The 22,009-nt window shown below is 36.2% G+C and overlaps 1 protein-coding gene across 1 annotated transcript; it reads left to right on the top strand.

The window, feature by feature from the left end:
* The first annotated feature begins 2,443 nt into the window (after positions 1–2,443).
* Positions 2,444–20,774, top strand: si:ch211-213d14.1 (uncharacterized protein C11orf53 homolog). Its single transcript, XM_017433811.3, has 5 exons — positions 2,444–2,621; positions 3,574–3,674; positions 11,897–11,936; positions 14,189–14,493; positions 18,013–20,774. Exons 1-5 carry the CDS (start codon positions 2,612–2,614, stop codon positions 18,442–18,444), a joined length of 888 nt encoding a protein of 295 aa, XP_017289300.1. The 5' UTR covers positions 2,444–2,611; the 3' UTR covers positions 18,445–20,774.
* The last annotated feature ends 1,235 nt before the right edge of the window (positions 20,775–22,009 follow it).

The raw sequence follows: 22,009 nt of genomic DNA on the forward strand, positions 1-22,009 counted from the left end.
CTGCCTCCCGTTCAACTTTCAGAAACTTTAGGAACTACAAGTCAACCTGCAGTCAGACAGCAAAGTGCTCTTTTAGGAAAATATGGAACAATAAGATCTTTAATATAAGATGGAGCTTTAAATGTTATAAAAAAAGATTTTAAATTATATTCTGAATTTGAGCCAATGAAGAGAAGCTAAAACTGGAGAAATATGATCTTTGCTTCTAACTCTATTTAGAACTCTGGCAGAAGCATTTTAGATCAACTGAAGAGTTTTTCAGACATCACAATAATAAAAATAATTAAATAGCCTGGCCTAAAATTGATGAAAAGATAAAATGGTTTTAATTTTAGCAATATTGTACAGGTGGAAAGTAGTGGTCCTGGAAACATTTTTTTATATATGAGTTAAGGGACAGGTGGTATGGTGGTGCAGTTGCTAGAGCTGTCACCTCACAGCAAGAAGTTTGCAGGTTCACCTCCTGCCTGGGGCCTTTCTGTGTGGAGTTTAAATGTTCTCCCTGTGCACACATGGGTTTTGTCCAGGTAGTCTGGTTTCCTCCCACAGAAACCAAAAACATGCATGTTAGGTTCATTGGTAACTTTAAATTGTCCCTAGGTGTGAATGAGAGTGTGATTGTTTGTCTCACTTGTCTCTACATGTCCCTGTGATGGACTTGTGCCTGCTGGAGATAGACACCAGCTACCTCGAAAGGAAAAGCAAGCAAAAATAGATGGATGGAGGTAAGGAACATGTCCTGGTCAAAAATAACACCAAGGTTCTTTACATTGAAACTGGAGGCCAAAGTAATGCCATCCAGAGGAAGTATAAGGCTGCAAAGGGTATTCCTAATATGTTTCGGTCCAAAAACCCCTACCTCTGTCTTGTGTGAGTTTAAAATCAGAAAATTAAGAGTCATCCAGGTTTTTATGTCTTTAAGAAATGCTTGTAATCTAAGTAACTGATTGGGTTCATTGGGTTTCATGGATAAATATAATTGAGTGTCATCAGTGTATGAAAATGTATTGCTTGCTGTCTAAGAACTTCACCTAATGGAAGCAAGTAAAGAGTATTGATCCAAGCACTGAACCCTGAGGCACTCCATTACAAACTTTGGAATATGAAGATTCATTATTAACATTAACAAACTGGAATCTATCAAATAAATATGATTTAAACCATTTTAGACCTGTTCCTGTAATCCCAATATCATGTTCAATCCTCTGTAATACAATATTGTGATCAATTGTATCAAAAGTTAAATTTATTTAAAATTTTTGGATTAGGAGAAAAAAATGAGAACACTTTAAATTAAGAAATGACCTCATACAGAGATGCAATGATTAGCTAGCTTCCTGGTCCTTTTAGCTCAGTGAGCTAACGAGCATCAAAGACAGTAGTTGTTCCACTGGGCTGCCTGGTTGCAAATCTATTGTTGCTTTTTCATTAGCCTTGTTGGCTACCAGCACAACTTATCAATGGCCAGATCAGTAGGTGGCATTTGCAGGAAAGTAACTCCTGTTGGCTGGTTTCTCTGTAATCTATATTTTGTCATTTTGACTGTTTAGCAGACAGCATGCAAATCCAAACCTGCATTGGTAGTTCCACTTTAATGTTCAGCTAGTTTATCTCAATGGTGCTACTGAAAATCATGAAATCATCTCTGTCAAACTGTAACCAAGCTCACTATTTATCACATAAGCACAGTTCAATGTGAATCTTGTATGCGTTTTTTTAATAACACTTTTCGGACTTTAATAAACTGCAAGAATCACAGTCAGAAGACAAAGCATACAGTTTAAACTAAAAAACAATTAAAATGTCAGATGGGATGTTCGTTACAGCATTAGTGAGGCATGCCCCCAGCTACTCTCCTCACTCTTTTATGCACAATGACTCATTTGTTTTTACTTTGCTCAGAGTAATTTAAACAAATTCTAAAAAAAAGACATTTGAGTGGAAAGTTGCATAATAATCTCCTTTTATGCAAACAATGTAATATATATTTAAAAATATAATATTTTGTCACATCAAAGTCTTTATCAGCTGTCTAAACTTGAGGTGTCAACACTCAACCTGCAACACATTCTGAGCTGCTGCTGACTCAACTTTTTATTTGTTTACTTCATAAATGCTAAAGTTCAAACTGAATGAAAAACTAATTCCATTCCACAAAACCCATTGTGCAAGCAAATCATTTGCCTCTACAAATAAATTTGAAAAAAAAAAGTTGAAATTTTATCTCCTTTTAATTTTTTTTGGACAATGATTAGAAACTAGAGGAAGAGTGACAAACAGCTTCCCAGACTCTCTTTCATTTTTTCCGATGCTTCCAGCTCCTAATCTTGACTGCAGATGCAAATAGTGTAAAAAACGTCTCCGCCAAAGATTTGCATTTAAACAAATAGATAAAAGGTCATTTTGAAAAGCTGCCTCCTCATGACTGCAGTGTGAGGTGGCATGTTCATGAGTCCCTGCCCTCCTGACAGTGTGTTTAAAGCTCCCTAAGTGGCACGCCACTCAGTATGGTGCTGCACAGTGGGATTGAGCCACTGTAGGCAAATACAGCAGAGGGAGAACAGAGAGGCCTCTGTGTGTGTGTGTGTGTGTCACTTTGTTCAACAGCATCATGGACACAGGTAAGTCTTACTCATTCCCTGACATGCTGCTTTTGCTTTTCCTTATAGTTTTATTACAAAAATACTCCCTTTAATTTGCAGAATGTCAGATTAATTGTGGCTTGCTGACGTGATTATTTTAGAAAAGTACATGTGACGAAAACTAGAGATATGTTGTTTTTTGATGCCAAACTAAAGAAACAAATCAACAACTGGATCAGAACATGTTCTAAGTAGAGTTTACATAAGTTTCTGGTATTTAAGATTATTTTAATTTGTATCATTAATATCATAGAGTCAAAAATAAAGTAAAACCTGAAATGGTAATTTAAAGTTAAAAAGAGATATGTTGAAAAGCTGTACCAGTAATAATAATAAAAGAAAAGAGTTGATGTTTTTAAGAAAGCTGTTGCAGTGCAAATTTTACCCTTATCTAAAGGATCCATTCAAAAAGCTGGTGTTTTTACATATAGTTTTTTGCATGCTATTTCTGTTTGCATAATAAAGTTTGCATTTTTATTGAGTTTAGACCTTTGCTTCCCAGGAATGTTCCAAATCACACCAGCACTAATGTGAGATTTATAAAAACCAATGCCAAATGAGCTGCAATTATTATGCATGAAGAATTTCTAATTTTTCTGAAACTTTGTGTTGTTGTTTTTTTCAGTTTTCTTTTCCAGATAATCACCTTCTCCTCCAGTGTTTGATTACTGTCAGGTTTTAGCAGGTTATGTTGCTAATTGCATCTTTTTAGTAGTTTATTTGCATTGACCAAACCAAAGTCAATTTCCATGACATTTACACACGCAATCCCAAAGAGTCATTCGCCTATATGCATAAAACTGTGAAGCATTCAAATGAACACACATTTGTGGGGATGGCTAAAAATTTGTATGACATTGTGTTACAATCTAAACTGTTTCTGCATTCGTAATAAGGATTGGATCACAGATTGTTTTCCATTGCTTTCCAGATTATTCTAAAAGAGTGTACCAAGGCGTACGAGTCAAGCACACAGTCAAAGACCTGCTGGCAGAGAAGCGTTCCCGACAGACAAATGGGCCCAGATACAATGTAAGCACAAGCTACCATGCTTTTGTTCTGTCCTGTCTCTCCCCACTTCATTTTTCTTCCAAATCAAACACTGTAGCCACAGTTGACATTCTGTTGGTGACACAATTAAGGCACTGGCTTTAAAAAAGTCCCCACTTCATGTTTACATTTTGTGCTGTTTTGTGCACTAGCGAGCCAGTGGTTGATCCATTGACCACCTGTACCTGCCTCTCCCCTCATCACCCTTTCTGTCTCTACTGCCCTCAAGCCTTCATAAAGCCTGTCAGTAAATAGCTGAGCACAGTGTATGTAGCTAGAGACAAAGCATGCAGTCCCCATCCTCACCTCACAAAAGATCATTGACACAATGCACGCAATGGCAATAGCCATAATCTTCCAAAAACTCCCTGGAGCTGGAGGGTGGAGGTGGGGTGGGAGAGTGGGAGAGTATGCTGCACAGAGGAGACAGAAAAAGAGCCGATGCAGGAGGCTGCCTATGCAAAGTTTGATCCACACACCTGCCAGCTGATATTGTCCGGTGCTGTGAACAGGCTCCAGACAAACCTGCTATTGTTGTCAAACAGACACACACATACACAGGCAGAGAAATCTGGCTGCACCTTAGACGTCTGCATGCACAAGCAAGACTGGCTTTTATCACCACAAACTGCCTGTCAAAAGGCTTTGACGGGGGCCGTGTTTACTCTCTGTTTTCTGTGTAGTGTCGGCATGTCCACTCCATAGATATGTGGGCTGCTCACCACTCAGGTAATTATGGGATTATGTGATAGACTCCAAGTAAAACAACTTTAAAATGAAGAAGGAATAAACGTTTAAAAATCTATTCCGTCAGTACAGTTTCACTGAAATTTCCTGCTTCGAATTTTCTGTAAAGTTTTTGAATTTAAGCAGATGGAGGATGACGTACTGTGACATGGGACAGTTATTAATAGGGGAACAGTAAAACCAAAGTAACCTTTAAGATTTTATTTAAAAACATAATTCATGAAGGCTGAGAACCCTTGAAAGCTGAAATTAACAGTGGAAATAAAGCTTGGTGTACAAGGCTCAAAAATAAGCTGAACTGAACTGAATTGAATTGGCAGCTTCAGATAGGAAATCAGCTACTGGAAACCCTGAGATAATGTATTTTCTAAAACAGAATAAAAAGTTATGTGCACATCACAAATATAGGTGAAGGGCTGCAGGAGCTTAAATTAAAGATGAGTCAAGTTAAGCCTGCACACTTATTTCTTGCCATGTTCGTTTTTCTAAAACAAACTTAAGTTCTACTGGTTTACCATTGAGTTTTACTGCATGGCATTTTGTAGCTCTTCTGTTAGCAGCATTGAAGCATAAAGCTAGTAGACCTATAAATTATATATTTTAACATATACCCTGATAAGACCACAGCCAGTATTTATTTTGTTGTTGAAAATTGTGAAGCATTTCCTGAAATTGGTGTTGCCTCCATTTTCACTAGTATTCAGTTAAAACATCATCTGCCAGCTGGTTTAAATGATTTAGGGAAGTATCTAAGCTCTTTTTAGAGACTATATATATCTGTTAGCTTTGACCATGTCTACACTAGGACTACAGCATGTAAAAAAGGTGTATTGGATTGGAGACAAAATGCTTATGTCAGGAGTCAGTATGTTCACAAAAAGGACAAAACCTGCTGCACAGCAACATAGCTGCTGCTATTAGTTTTCTTATGTGTTATGTTAAGAATCGAAGAGATGTAGTTTTATTCTTAGTTTAAAAAATATCAAAAAGATCCAGCCGGTCTTGTAAACAGTCTCGCCATTGTAGATAGTTTTCAAAATAAAGGCACATTTTTAGAAACTAAAGCAACATGAACTCTTGGAATATTATTATTTACTTTTCAAAACTAAAAGTTAAAATAATGGCATGCTTATTTCAGTGTGGTTGAAGGAGACGACGAGAAACCTTTTTGGGATTATCTCCATAGCTGCAAGATTAACAAAGGCTTTTTTAACTCCTTCCAGGTATTTTAAACTATTGGTTAGAAAATATATAACTATACAGGTGAACAAACTGTATTTAGGATAATTTGGTCAAATGTGAATTTATTTAGTGCTAGTAGTACAAGCATGGCATTAAAAGATCTATTATGTTGTTAGTTAAGTATTTATCCTTTACTTTCAGCTAACTATTTAGTTATTCTGCTAAGTCACCTAATCTGCCATCAGTTTATATTGCCTTTAGCTAACATTGATTTTTATTTGCCCATCTAGACAGGTCTTAAAGGGATAGTCTGGCCATTTTTTAAGTGATTCTCTGTCAAATAGATATCGATAGTTAGTTGTTTATAGTTTGTTTTTAGTTGTTAAATCTTTTAACAGGCTAGATTGATGGCTAGCCAAATGAGAGCCTGTTTTTTTAAACTGACTTTAAGCCTTATTAAACCACTTTTTCTCAAAAATGACATGTCAGTGTGACATAACAGTACATTAGCTAAACTTAAACCTTTACATTTAGCATAGGTAGACCATGTATATGCCAGTGGTGCTGAGTGTGTTAAACTCAGCAGCTTCAACACCATCGGCATGTAACAGTTTATGCTCAGCACACATACGTATATTCACATAATAACACAGATGTTTTTTAATCTGCAAAACAGCAACAAACTAAACTAAACAGTTTATGCAAAAGTGTAGAGGTTTGTTATTAGCTAATGTAGCATTTGTTTCACTCAAGTATGGTGTTTTTAAGAAAGAGTTGTTTTATAAGTCTGAAAAACAATAAAAAAATAACAGGTTTGTATTTGACTTTTGCTCTTTTCTTCATACTCCAAGCTCTATAACTGATGTCACGGCTGGTAAGGCACTAACTACTGATGACTATTTGACAGAACATTTAAAAAATGACCAGACTGTCTTCAAATTACCTGTTTAAGTTGTTTTTTTATCCCTTTTATTTTAGTTGACGATTTATTTTTTGTTTTTTTTGAAAGTACAGCATTTTAGCTCACGTGGAACTTGACTTTTTCATTCTTTACTCATAGCTTGCCATAGCATCCATAAATTATCTTCAGTAGAAGATACCTTACAAGGTACAATGCTTTTACAGTTGGCAGCTTACTAAAAATAGGTTTTGCAGTACTATGCAAAACTTTTAAACCACTCCTCATATGTTTATGCATCACTTCCAAGGAGACATGCTTTCTTGTATTCTATTAAAGTGGATCTTGATTAATTAGTAGTTTTAGAGACTTTCAATTTATTTATGTTTTTTTAATTTGTACTCATTTTCTATTCAGTCCTTTTGCCTGACAGTTTATTGTGCTGAGAAATGAGCAAAGTGGAGAACTGAAAAAACATCAAGCCTAAAAAGTTATCTCCAGCAGATGAACGGTTTCTGAAAGTCATGTCTTTAAGACACAGGAAATAATCTGGTAAAGATCTGCCAAGGAACCTGAGAGAGGTGACATCTTTCATCAACTCTATGTCAAGATTTTAGCTAATAACTCTTTGAAAATCATCCTATTAGTGCTAAAACACTACTTTGTATTTATCAAATTGTTTCTCTGTTTTTAATAAATGTAACTAAAGAAATGGGAACAAATATTGTTTTGTGACAGACTGATAGTAACATGCAATATTTTGTGGAACAGTTAAAGAAAGTGGCCTCACTTTGAAGCTTCTTTGGGTCACTTTTAAGTAGTAACCTTGCGTTATATTGAAAATGGTCACATTACATTTAAAAACCATTTAGTATGTAATAATTTAATCTTGTCTAAACTAAATAAGTAAACAAGCCAGTTTATAGACAGTAACAACAGCTCACTGTTTGCAGGTATTTTGTGTCCTTTTCAATGCAACCTTTAATTTTTTGTTTATAAATGAGGCTTAAAAAGCTAATAATGACCAGAGGCATACAGTAACTACAGCCGTCCTCATCTTTATATTACCTAACGTCACCTTTTATCTCAAAGAATAAAAAGGCCATTGAGAGAGTAGAGCCAACTCTGACCACAGAGTAATCATGCTCATGTTAGAACATGAACAGATACTATGAACAAATACAAAGATCTTACATCATCCCACTTCAGCTACTTACTCTCCTCTAACACATTTCTGTCCAGGTGTGCTCAAACACTCGTTTTACATTCACAAAAGAATTGGAACAGTAAGAATTAAAAGTGTAATTCACAAACTATAAACAAATATTGCTTACCACCAAGGATGATAATGTTTCTGCTTGTAATTGTTTCTTTTGGTTAGCAAAATATCTCATGAAAACTGAACGGACTTTAATGAAACTCTCAGAAAGTAAATATTAGGCTGTACATCTACAACTGACTAACTTTTGAAGTAAACCTCATTCAAAATTGCCACCACAGCTAACTGACATTAGCCGACATAAAAATGACTACAACCCAGCCATATTACAGATATTGAGCTAAAATCTGATGTGGTAGTAGCTGAGGGTCATTCACAACACGTACTTTGAGCACTAACCGATCACATGAGATTGTGCATAACCCTAATTTTTAAAGGTTTAATCAAAACAACTACAACCTGGTCCTTTTTCATTATAAGATTGTTTTAGTTTAAAACTCTGGCATGAAAGCTGATGGGTGATATGCATTTCTACAAGGAATACTCAGCCTTTAATTTATTTTAGAAAAAGGTTGAAGAGATGTTTTGTAATTTGACTCTTGGCCAATAAAGTTGAAGTACTACTGATTGTCACACACCTGAGTGTGTGAAATTTGTTCTCCGCATTTGACCCATACCCTGAGGGAGCGGTGAGCAGCAGCGGTGCCGCGCTCGGGATTCATTTGGTGATCCAATTCCCCAATTCCCCAATTCCAACCCTTAATGCTGAGTGTCAAGCAGGGTGGCAATGGGTCCCATTTTTACAGTCTTTGGTATGACCTGGCCAGGGATTGAACCCACGACGTCCCAGTTTCAGAGCGGACACTACCACTAGGCCACTGAGCTGGCCTCGTGCCTATAAGCAACAATAGTTGGGGATCAAACAGAATTTTAGTATTTTAGTACTGAATATAAAAAAGTGTAGTTCTGCAGGAACTCATTTTTACTGAACTGAGGACTAAACACTTAAAACAAAATTAGGTTAAACCTGAACAAACCATTCTTTACTACACCCATTTTCTTTACCTGCTTTTCCTGTCCATCACAGGTCACATGGAGACAAACTGTACCTGAATGGTTCTATATGAAATCTTGAAATCATGTTGGAAATGTTTAATTATGAAAACCATAATTGTGTAATACAGCATGGCAAGTATTTTGCATAGGAAGGAAGTATTTTTTCTTTTTTCTTTGTGTGAAACACAGGCAGATGAATCCATCATCGTTTTCCTGCATCCCCCAAACATACCACAACACCCCCCCCCCCCCCACACACACACACACACACACACACACACTTACAAACACACATTATCCGACCGTGAGCTTGAGCAAGCTGATTTCCATACACAGCCTTCAGAGATGCACTGAGCCATACCTGGGACACATGAGGAAGTCTTGGCACTTGCAAATTATATTCAAATTTAGCCCACAAAATTTGCTTGCACCCTGGCCAACATGGGCTTAATATCAGCTCTTTCATGTTAGCAATATGCAAACAAGAGACCCTTTCATTCTCTGTCCTGTGTGAACTGCAGAGAAGGATATCTGCCCTCTGGTCTTTGCACTAATCTTTGTCTACTTTAGGAGCAGAACAAAGGCAGACAAACTATCAGTGTATCTGCTTAACAAGGTCTTATGTGTAACAGTAAGAAAACTTTCATCCATCTATTCTTTTTCAAAACCTACTTTATCCTATTCATGGTCACAGGGGTTGCTGGCGCCAATCCCAGCTAATAAGAAAACACAACATTCTTTAATTATTTTTTATGCATAAATGGCCATAGGAATCTTTACGTTGTCTGTAGGCACTGAGATATTATTCTAACCCTCTAAATTTAAATAAATTTTAATCAAACTTGAATACTCAAGCTTACAAATTAATGTCCAACACCTTTCATGCCAGAGTTTTAGACTGAGATCCTCCTATGTCGAAAAATCAAAGAGTTATAGCTGTCTTTGTATCCATAAAAAATGTATCCATGATTTCATGGACTGTATATTGTGAGAAGTCAGAACGCTCAGAGTATGTGTTGTGAATGATTCTCAGCTACTACCACATCAGACTTTAGCTCAACATCAGGGGAGCTGTATGAGTTATAGCCATTTTTGTGTTGACTAAAGTCAATTGGCCATGTTGGCCATCTTGTATTGGGTTGGCTCCAAAAGTTAATCAGATTTAAAGGAACACCCAATGATTATTTCCTGAAAGTTTCATTAAAATCTGTCCAGTGGTTAATGTCTGTCTGTCTGCAGCAGACAGATAGTAACACACACATACAGATAAAAACATTTTCATTCGCCTCTGCTTTTCGGCGGCAGGCAATAATTATTATTTTTATTACTACTGCTATTATTATTATTATTATTGTTATTATTATTATTATTATTATTATTAGTAGTAGTAGTAGTAGTAGTAGTAGTAGTAGTAGTACTAGTAGTAGTAGTAGTATTACATTTGTAGTAGTAGTAGAAGTTGTCATTGTAAACAAACAATCCGATCACAGTGAGGTGATTCTATTCTATTCTATTCTATTCTATTGTATTCTAGTAGTAGTAGTAGTAGAAGCAGTAGTAGTAATATGCACAAAGTTTTTTAGCCATTCCACTTTCACAAAGTAGAACATTCTAATGATAAATTGAATGTAGTTTGTCTGAACTGAATGAGAGAGAAAAAAAGGTTTTTAATTTTAGAATTTCACTGTGTATGTGATTTAAAAATATGTAATTTTAAGTGACTTTAAATAATAAACAAGAAAGATGCTCAAAAAAGTATTATATTGTTTTCTGATAAGAAAAAAAATTTTAATCATGGAAAATTATCTATACTTCATGGAACTATAAAAGGTTGCATCATGATCTTTTTTTAAACTATGTAAATTGCACATTTATATAAAGTAAAAACTGGAAAGGGATCTTACATTTGGACTTCTACCTCATGACAGACAGGTTAAGGCCGTGGGCATTTAGGCTCTCGCTCATAGAAACTGGGACCATAAATGTTTCATCACCTGCTCAGGACTCACAAGTTTCATCTATGATAATTTGGTTTCTGGCTCATGACACAGGCAATGGCTGAGGACAATTGAGCTCAAGATGACATGTAGGCTAAGATGATAAACACTTGAGCTCTGACTCCTGATATTTGGGCACCAGTTCATGACACAGGCTTCAACTGTGGACATTTTAATTCTACAACACAGCATCCATAGCCATGGACATTTAGGTTTTGGGTAACAGCAAGCACAGCCCAGTACTTTTGGGCTACAGCTCACAGCACATGCGGTACAACTGTGGATATTTGAACTTTGGCTATGGACATTTAAATGCTAGCCCATGACAAACAAATTATTTCATAGACATTTGGCTTTTTTGCTCATGACACAGCAATGACTGGATATTTGGGGTTTGGCTCAGGATCTGAAATGGTATCCATCACATTTATCTGATTGAAATTGAAATTGACCACATTTCCTCTCTCTGCTGTTGTCTTTACTTGCTTTTCTCTCCATGTTTGTATTTGTATTTATTTCTATCATTAAAATGTGATTTTCTTTTTTTTTTTGTCCCATAGAAACTACACTTGAACCAGTCGTTCTTTGTTTGTCTGTGTCTCTTTCTTGTCCTCTAACCCCAGCTGAACAAAACAGATGGCCGCCCATCCCGAGCCTGGTTTTGCTAGAGTTTTCTTCCTGTTAAAAGGGAGTTATTCCTTTCCACTGTTGCCAATGTGCTGCTCAGGATGGGAGATTGCGACAAAGTGAAGATTTAACACAATCTTTTGGCTTCCTTAGATAGATAACTTTTACTAATTGACTTTTTATAATGTATAAATATAACAGAACATATGAATGTTTCTATACAGTGCCCTGAGGTGATTTTAGTTGTGAATTGGTGCTATATAAATAAACTGAACTGAAACTGAAACTGACATTTGAGCTACAGCTTATAACAAGTGAACAACATTTTCCTATGACAAATATAATTAAATCAAGGAGAAATGCAAATGTTTTCACAGTGTTTTTGTAATATTCAAGTCTACTTTTACGTTTACTTGTAAAATTAAAATACAATCATGTTGTTTAAAATATATTTTAATGTTTCATGTCTTCTTCACAGGGAGGATCAACCTCTCCACCTTCATTTGTCCAAATGCCAGGTGAGAATCAGAGGAACAAAAAACTAGGGTTAAAACTAGGGATGTCTGGGTCAAGATCTTTTTGTCCCCAACAATGTTCCAAATAATTATAAAATAAGTGAAGTGAAGTGAGATTTATTTATATAGCACTTTTCAGCAACAAGGCGATCCAAATCGCTTCACAACAGAAACAAAAGCAGAATCCAATACAGCGGGTACATAATGAAACAGAATGAAACACACAAAAAAAGAAAAACACATCAATCATGTATAATCTAAATGAATCATGTATAATCTAAATGAAATATAGAATAATCTAAATAAAACCACGAAACCATACATATCTAAGCATGAGTGAGAGAGATGACAGAAACAGCAGAAAGTGTGCGTATGTGTGTGTGTGTGTGTGTAGAGGCCGCGTAAAACGATGTGGTGCATTTTGTGTGTGTGTGTGCGCGCGTGTGTGTTTGCAGATAGGTTCATGAATCACGTCTTTGATAATGATGGAATGTTTATCAGCCAGCCCAGAGCAGATCTACAGATGTCCTTAGGCAGAGGGTGCAGAGCATTTTGTTTACATAATTCCGAGGAGAAATTTCAAGATAGCTGACCAAGGTCAGCCTAGGGGAGCCAAATTCACAAACAAGCAGTAGTTGTTTTGGTTCAGGCAGACGTGTTTTTGTCTGTCTTAAAAGTCTTGCTGATATTTCTCAATGGCAAATCCAAACAGCCAAATTCCAGGTCCATTCCACCTGATTCGAGCGAGTAACTTCCCCCAAGATGTAACCATATTATTCATGAGTTCCAGAAACGCAATTCAGTCTGCGGTCCTGTAAAAGGATCGCATCCAACTTGCGATTCAGCTCCCGTAACAACACAGTCTGAGTGTAGTTCGCCGAACCCATCAAACGAATTTGACGATAAGTCAGGTAACTGCCTAATCCAAACAGCAGAAATCCTGTTATCAAAAATCCAAATATGTAAAGATCTTCCACGTCTTTCACAGACAGACTTGATAGACAAACGTTTCCAGGAATCCAACGTGTATCCAGCGAAGAATGTCTTCTCAGGGCAAGCTGGCTGTCCTTTGGTCAGCCTTCCCATCAAGAAAATTTGATCAATTGGGTTGAGAGACCAGCTGACCAGATCCATAGCTTAAAATTTTTTTGGAGAATATGCAAACAGAGGCTCCAAAAAGAGAGCAAGGCAGAGAGGCAGAGAGAGGGAGGAGGCGGTTCAGAAGACAGAGAGACAGAGAGAAAAGAAACATGTCTGCCTTCCACCAGAGAGAAAAATAAATAAATAAAATAATAATAATAAGGATCTGCTGATACTGAGTCTCAGTCTAATACTTCCATCATTTTGCATTTTTACCTTAAATACATTACAGATATTAAAATCAGTATCATCTTGTCCTTGTTGCCTCTGTAGCTCGACATTGCAGTGAAGAAAACCTATGTTTATGCTGTTTCTCAAGTTGTTTTTTATTATAAACAAGGAAAAGAATATGCTAGGTGATAGAAACATTTTAATATGTCTCAGGAAGCCCTGTGTTGGTTATGCTGTATTGGGAGACTAGGATGTATTGTGGCTCCAACAACTCCAAAAAGCAACAAAAAACGATTTCCTCCACCGCAGTCATGGGTGGGTCATCCAGAGCAATAAATTTAGTCACCTGTTCAGTAGTTCATTTTGCCTTTTGAAATACAATCAATAATAACAAAACAATGAGGCAATGAACAGAATTTGTCACTCACCTCTTTAAAAGACCTTCAGCTGACACAGAGAACATGTGGAGAGACTGACAAAAAAAGTAATTGTCCTGAAGTTTAGCATTAGCATTAGCTTATGGTCCAGCAGCCTTCTGCTATGGCATATTGTTGAATTGCTCTCCTTTTGTATTTTAAAATACTTCCACATCGCAAATATGTTAGCATGTTACATCACAAAGAGCAGTCATACTGAGGTGCAGCTGTCGTAAAACCATGGACACTAAGACAATAGAAAAGATCACAAACAGAATGTGGCAGCTACTTTGGTATGGATTAATTAAAAATGCCTACATGGGTATTTCCGTTTGATAGAGATCAGACCATCCCTAGTTAAAACCGCTTTGTCTAAGCATTTATCATTGCTATGATAAAAATTCATAAGAATCCACCAGTTATATTGCCTCCTCATTTTGAGTATCTGAGAGGTGAAAATTCTGTTGCTTGTTAAAATATTTCTTTTATAATTACTGCTGTCATGTTAAGATTTTTTTTTTTTTTCAGGATCGCATATGCTGCCCAGCTACTACAGCATGAGACGTCCATTCATATCTGACTCAGACTTCTGTCCATCTACCAAGCAGTTCTCCTCAGATGTCTATTCTTCCACACTTGGGGGCAAACCCCTCGGGTGTGACCCTTCCACCATGACCAGCTACTCCTCTCTTATTGACAGCTACTACCCAGAAACGTTTGGTGACTACCGCAGCGCTGCAACTTTTTCCAGCTCTGGAAGTTCTTTTCTTCCTTCGTCAGCTATATCCTCCCTGTTGCCACCTTTCAGTGGAGAATCATCCCATTTATATCTGGTAGGACTCTAAATCACCCCTCCATACACTCTATTACACACTCAGCTTCTCCTTGCAGCAATAAGTGTAAGAGTATTGAGAATGACATCATCATAGGAAATATAGACAGATGAAGCCTACAATTAGTGCAGTGATTTCTGGGGCTAATTAGGCAAGCTTTAGGTTCAAGATTAAAGGCCTAGCATTCCTTGAAGGAATACGTATTGCTTTCATGCCAAACTTTTAGACTAAAATAATTTTATGTTGAGAAATGACAGAGTTGTAACCATTTTAGTTAAACCTTGAAGAAAACTTTATGTGTAATCCCATGTGATATTGTGCTACTTCAAGCTCAGAGTATGTGTTGTGAATGACTCTCAGCTACTACCACATCACATTTAGCACAATAGTAAAAATGACCATGGTTTAGCCATTTTTGTGTTGGTTAAAGTTGATTAGCTGTGCTAGCCATCTTGACAAGGATTGACTCCAAAAGGTAATCACTTGTAGATGTACATTCAGTGACTACTTTCTGAGAGTTCCATTAATATCTGTCCAGTGGTTCATGAAAAATGACAGTTAAGAGTTAATTGTTTGTTAAATGTTTGTTAACAGACAAACATGATTGACTCCAGCAGTTAATGCTAAACTTATAAGCAAAGATCTCACACAATGAGTAATATTTAAGATTATAATGTAAATGACTCTCTGCTACTACCATGTTTAGGGACAATACCTGTAAAACTGACTAAATGTTTTCTAAAGTCGGTAGGCTGTTGTGGCCTTTTTCATTTGGGTTGTATACAAAGGTTAAACAGTTGTAGATGTACATCCAATGATTTCTTCCTAAAAATGACATAAAAATGTATCTAGTGGTGCATGAAATACTTTGCCAACAGACATACACACACAAACACACACACATGGCCAAAAATATTATCACCCACCCTTTACCCTTCAGCGGTGAGTACTCCAGGCAGAACAGCTCCAGTCAACATTCAAACCTGTGATCCTGGCTTCTGGAAGCTGACAGTGAATGTAGAGAGGGATATAAAAATGAAGACACTCTTTAAAAAAAAATTGAAATTGTATAAAATAAATTTACCATAAATTTGCTCATGTAAACAAAATGCTAAATTAAATAAAAATGCATTCAATCATTATACTTGGAAAAAAAAAACTTTAGAAGGAATAAACAACTAAAAACATCCAGATGTTGACAAGGTCTTTAATATTCCAGAGTTAGCAGGGCCTTAGAAATGCTTTTGTATCCATCTCCTGTCTTGTACTTTTCAATAATCTTTTATCTGAGTTGAATTAGGATAGTCACTTTAAGGGGGTCAATATTTATGCAATCCTTTATTTCACATAACATTTGAATTTAATTAGCATTACTTTTTTTTAAGTTTGTCTTTACTTTGACATTGAAGGTTTTTTAAAGAAATTCTTTGTCAAAAAGGCCAATTCATATTGACCATGACTGATTATAATGGTCATAAAAGGGTAAAACATTGTTTATAATTCTTGTATGGAGATAAATGTATAAAAAAAAACATTTTTTTTTCTGAAAGTGAATGTTTTTTTAACCCCCAGATCATTGTACAAAGGAACAGAATGAAATAAGATATAAAGTTTGTTATTGTTATTTCTAAGCTGAAACTGTTTAACTGTGAATTGACAAATGATGCAGTGTTTCATTTAATTGGTAGCAACACATTACACTGCCCTATACGTACCAGATACTGTATGTACCTGGCACCTATAAGGTATGTATCATATACGTCCCCGTTACTTTTCAAGTACATACCAGATAAGTAACAGGTACGTACATAATACAAACCTGGTACATACCTGTCACATACAGTTACGTGCCTGGTATGTACCACGTACTAACAAGGGCTGGACTGTATTATAAAGTAACTTGTTTACCGATAGTAACAGGGTGCACACATGATACTTACCTGGTATGTACTGGGCTGTAATATGTATTATGTATTGCTATCAATTATACATGATAGAATTTCTAAATTTTTGATGAATTTGCTCTGAAGCATGTTGCTTATCTGTGCTAGCTTTAGGGTTAGCTAGGTGAACTTTGTGTTTTCAGTTGGATGTTTAGATTTTAAGTCTAACAAGAGTTCCGCCATACATAAGATGCATGTTCGTTGGTACAATCTAGGGAAGAAAGGTTTTGACATTTCAAAGTTAATCAGATCTTAAGTTGGAGCACAGATATGGTTTAGACAAAAGGGTGACCCGTGACCTTGACCTTTGATCCATGAGGTGTCCAGCTGTGCAGTTTGACATTTCTATGTTAGACAATTGCAGAGGTAAAACTCAGACAAAAAATTGTCTACAGCTGGATGGATGGTGCCATCCCATAATACATCACATCTTAATATGAGCGTAAAATTAAATTGATAGTATTGCCATCCCATAATACATCACATCTTAATATGAGCGTAAAATTAAATTGATAGTATTGAGTTTAGCTCTATTATTACTGCCAAGGAAAATACTTACAATGCACACGTTGAAAGTTGCTAATAAATTGCTGTAATTTTGTATTTTTTAATACTGCCATACCACAGTCCTGGTGGCACAGTATATCACATTGTTTTACAACTTTTGTATTACAGCATGGCTGACGTAAAACAATAGCAAAACCAGTTAAAATTGCTTTGATCCAAACCCTGACCTGATATTTGAGATCGACCCAGGACATCCCTAGTTTCCATTAGGGAAATTTCCAATCCTAGAAACCAAAATATTTTTTTCAATAGACATATAGGTTCTATAGAATAAATAGATTGTAGACAGCAATGATGCAAAGTTTGAGAAATGTTGAGCCAATTTGGCCAAATCTTAAAAATAACATTGTTATTTATTGCAAAATTGCGATATCCTGCAAATGCCTAAAATATGTGATGTCAATGATTCAATGCAATCTGCTGGCTTCCTTAGATAGAGAACTTTTACTAATTAGCTTTCATAATGTATATGAGATGACTTTTGTTGTGACTTGGCACTATATAAATAAACTGAATTGAATGATTCTTAGCTAGAATTTTTAGCAAAATATCTGTACAACTGACTGAGTTATAGCCATTTTTGTGTTCACTAAGATTGCTCATCTGTGGTGGCCATCTTGAATTGGGTTGACTTCGAAGTTGATCAATCAATTGTAGATGTACATCCAAAGATCATTGTCTGAAAGCTTCATTAAATCCATTCAGAGCTATGTGAGATATTTTGCCAGTGGTACAGACAAATGAACATACACTTTAACACAGGCAAAAACAATACTATCTGCTGCTGAGAAACAAAGGTGGGTGATATTAAGTTTTATTTCCTCTTTTTCACATGGTGAAATATTACAGACCATGCAGGTTTCTCATAAAAGTTCTACATCACAAAAAGATATTTATCACAAAAGTAAATATTGCAATTACAAAAGCTCTCTTGTGATGGCACGTTACTCTATCTGATGAGGAAATAACTGAATAATTCCCCCTCTCTGCTCATTTTTTCCTGCTTTAGAGGGACTCATGGGAGCAGTCAGGCCCAGAGCCAGTATCACAGGTGGAGACTCTCTGCACGGACAACCTGGCCTCCATCAGTGTCCCCCCCTCCATGCCCAGCCCAGAACCACCAGGGAGTCCCTCCCAGTACCGCTCCCCTAGCCGAGGCTCCTCCATGGTTCCTTCAGCCAGCAACTACACCCTGCACTCCCTGGAGGATGTCCACTACCACCCTTTAACCACCAGCAGTCCCTACACTGTGCCCTCTTCCTCTTTTCCCTGCCCTCCCTATATGAGCAGCCCCGTCAGTGACCTGGTGTCCAAGATGGTGACGGATGAGGTGTCTGAAGGCCATGACAGCCTGCCCCCCAGCACAGAAGCCCACTCCTCCTGGGCAAAGGATGATGGGGTGAGCTCCTGGTCGCCCTATGAGATCAGGAGAGCCTACTAACTAGACATGGAGCCCCCGAAAGTCACAGTTTAACAGAAGAAGGAGTCTCACAGACATTTTCTACAACAAAAGCAACAAATATTTTTTAGATGTGTTTTGTTGGACATTATTCACATTATTATTTACAGTTCAATTTCTTATTTTCTTACATGTTAAAATGTGTAATATGATGGGAGGAGCACATCAAATTTAGTAAACAGAAAACCAGACGTTCTCATAAACCTTAAAACCAAAACAAAAAACAAAAAAAAACCAAACAAACAAAAATACCACACACACACACTCAAATAATAAGGCATAGCAATCTTAGAAAGAATGCATATCATCTGCCACCTTTCATGCCAGAGTTTTAAACTATGAAGAACATCCTATGATGAGTAGGGCCAGAGCAGCTTTGGTCAAACCTTGAAAATAATGTTATGCTCGATCTCTTGCAGTACTGCAAGATGTCAGGCTCAGAGAATGCATTAGGAATGCATCTGAGCTACTATTACATCAAATTCTAGGTTAAAATTTGTTCAACTGACTGGGTTATAGCCCTATTTGTGTAAATTAAGGTTAATTAGCTGTTGTAGCCATCTTGAATTGGATTAACTCCAAAATGTAATCAGTCATAAATGTTCATCCAGTGATTACTTTCTGAAAGTTTCATTAAAATCCTTTTAGTGGATCTCGACATATTTTGCTAACAGACAAACAGGGTTGAACCCAACATTAAATGCTAAAGCTCTAAGCAAAGATCATGCCCAATGAGAGGCACTTGAAGTATATATTGTAAGTTACTTTGTTATAACCACACCTGTTTTTAGCACAATATCTGTACAATCTGCTGAAATATAGTTATTACTGTTATTTCTAAGCTGAATTGGCTGTGGCGGCCATGTTGAATTGGATTGGCTCCAAAAGTTTATTAGTGGTGCATAAGATATTTTGCCAACAGACAGATAGAGTTGACTTAAAATAATTAATGGCAAAATTTAAGCAAAGACCCTTCTCTATCTGTTAACACTCAGAATATGCTTCGGTAACCATTCTCAGCTTCTACCAGTACACCTACTTGGAGTTATAGGCATTTAATGTTTTAAGGTCAGTTGGCTGTGGCAGCCATCTTGAATTGTGTGATTCTAAAAGTTATTCACTTGTAGATGTACACTGAATGATTTTTTCTGCAAGTTTGATTAAAATTTGTCCAGTGATTCATGAGATATTTTGCTAAAAGTACACACACGCAGACATGCAAAAACTCTACCACCTGTGGTGGTGGGCAGTAAAAGTCTTTTTGAATTGAAAAACAGTTTTTGTGGTTATGCGAGCAAGTCACATTTTTAAGACAATTCATACTTCCTATCTGACTTTTCTTTTTTATTTCTTGTCCGAGGTCTGCTGATTATGCTATGTACGAAGAAAAGAGTTTGTTGCATCCAGTAGAAGGACTACTGAGTACTAAAGGAGCTTTAGAAATGCTGGGCTGTTTTTCACTCACCTCATGTTTGTAGACTCTTCTGGTACCCATACCATAGAGACAGACATTCTATTTCAGAATATGAATGTGCATGTAGACTTACAATATGTGGTGATTTAGTGAATATAAACATGCAATAAACTGTTTACTATTCAGAACCAGGCTGGGTCAAAACATTTTTGCATTTAAAATTAAAGACCTAGCATTTGTTGGCTAAATACTTGTCACCAACTGAGTTTTAAACTAAAATTATTTTAACAAAAAAAAAAAGAAAATGACAGAGTTGCAGTTGTTATGGCCAGTCAGAGTATGTGCCATAAATGACTCTTAGTTACTGCCATCAAATTTTAGCTCAATACCTGTAAAATTCTGTGATTATACCCAATTTTTGTGTTTTGTAAATTCATTTAGGTGTGACAGCAATCTTGGATTGAGCCGACTCCATATTCAATTGTAGATGTATACCCAATGACTATTTCTTAAAATTTTCAATAAGCTAAGTCCAGCAGTTCACAAGATATTTTGCTAACAGACAGACAAAGTCCACTCCAAATAGGTACTGGCAAAACTTTAAACAAAGTGCAGTCTGTTAACACTCAGAACATGCATTGGAAATCAGTCTTAGCTACTACCACACTGAATTTTAGGTCAATATTTGTAAAACTGACTGAGTTATAACCATTTTTGTGTTTTTGAGTCAGTTGGCTGTGGCAGCCATCTTGAAATAGGTTGCCTTCAAAATATTTATCAGTTGTAGATGATATGATGATTGTTGTAAATGAAATTAAAGGGAAAAGCTCTAATTTCTCTTGGAATTTTTTTTTAAATTGTGCATTTGGATTTAACTTAAATAAATCAATGTACACAAGAGTTGTGTAGTATGTAAACAAATTTTAAAAAACATCTTTTATATTTAACGGTATCTATTACATGCTATTATGTCAGATTGCCACTGTTCTTTTGTACATTTCATAATTTTAATCTAAGCAATTTCAATCATAAAAGCAGGTTTGAGTTTAACTGTAAGATACATTAATATTCTGTATGTATAAAATAAACTGTTTATTAAATAGTGTTTAGTCTGGTATATACTTCTTTAAATATCTGTGGTTTCTCTAGCTCATTTTTTCTTTTGAAACGGTTTAATATGAAATGTACCCGTCTACTGGAGCAGCTTCTCACCAAAACCAGCTTTTTCCTTCCTCTCTTGCTTCCTTTTGTACCAAACACACAGTTTCAGCCTCTGTCCCTGTCCTCTGTTAAGGAGAAGTATTACCACTTCCTGGTAACTCTGGATCATGTGACCAACCCATGACAAAGGCACATTTATTAAGTTTTATGGCTGAACCTTGCCAGTGGACAGGATCATTACAACTTTAACCCAAAATGGTGAAAGGGACCAAACCCTTCCTTCCTAGAATGCACTGAAGATACCAGCTCCTGATATTTATACTATGCTTTTTGTATTCTATGAGTTTTTATTGCAATAAACTGATATGGTGTGAGCTTTGTCATTGATTTTACATATTCTCATCAGTTTGCCAGATGCTGTATCTTTAGGTCCTTTAGGCTCGTCTTTAAGTCTCTGTGTCATGAAAGTTTCAAAATGAGAGAACCCCAAAGTTAAAAAGATCCTTCACTTCCTGTTTTAAAGAGACTTTTGGAGCTTAATTATAACTAATGTATATGGAGGTTTGGGTCCAACTTTGCTGAAAGTTGCAAGTGACGTTCCTTCGCAAGTAATGTTTCACAGAATTTATTTAAAGATGCTTCAATTTTGAGGCTTTGAAAATAAATAAATTCTGCCTAGGCATTGAAAAACTATCCTGTGCAAAATTTTTGCCCTCTATCTAATTGTGCAGTTTTGTAATATAAACTGCAACTTATACATCAAACATGACTCAATTGGGAATACTGTGCTATAACTTTTGAACTGAGTACATTGAACAATGTAGACAAATTTTGCAAAATATTACACAAAAACCCCAAATGGTGATCAATGGGAGTTTGGTGAAACACATTAGAAAACCATCCCTCTTTGGAGCTCTTCAGCTCAGACAGACTTCACAATAGATACATTATTCAAAGTTTAAACAGAAAGTT

Source organism: Kryptolebias marmoratus, linkage group LG2 (genome assembly GCF_001649575.2).
Source record: "Kryptolebias marmoratus isolate JLee-2015 linkage group LG2, ASM164957v2, whole genome shotgun sequence".
Taxonomy (NCBI): Eukaryota; Metazoa; Chordata; class Actinopteri; order Cyprinodontiformes; family Rivulidae; genus Kryptolebias; species Kryptolebias marmoratus.

Bases quoted from the DNA above. Each gene is read 5' to 3' on its own strand.
- si:ch211-213d14.1 (XM_017433811.3), top strand. The intron at 3,675-11,896 runs GTAAGCACAAGC...TCTTCTTCACAG, and splicing joins CAAATGGGCCCAGATACAAT to GGAGGATCAACCTCTCCACC. The intron at 14,494-18,012 runs GTAGGACTCTAA...TTCCTGCTTTAG, and splicing joins AATCATCCCATTTATATCTG to AGGGACTCATGGGAGCAGTC.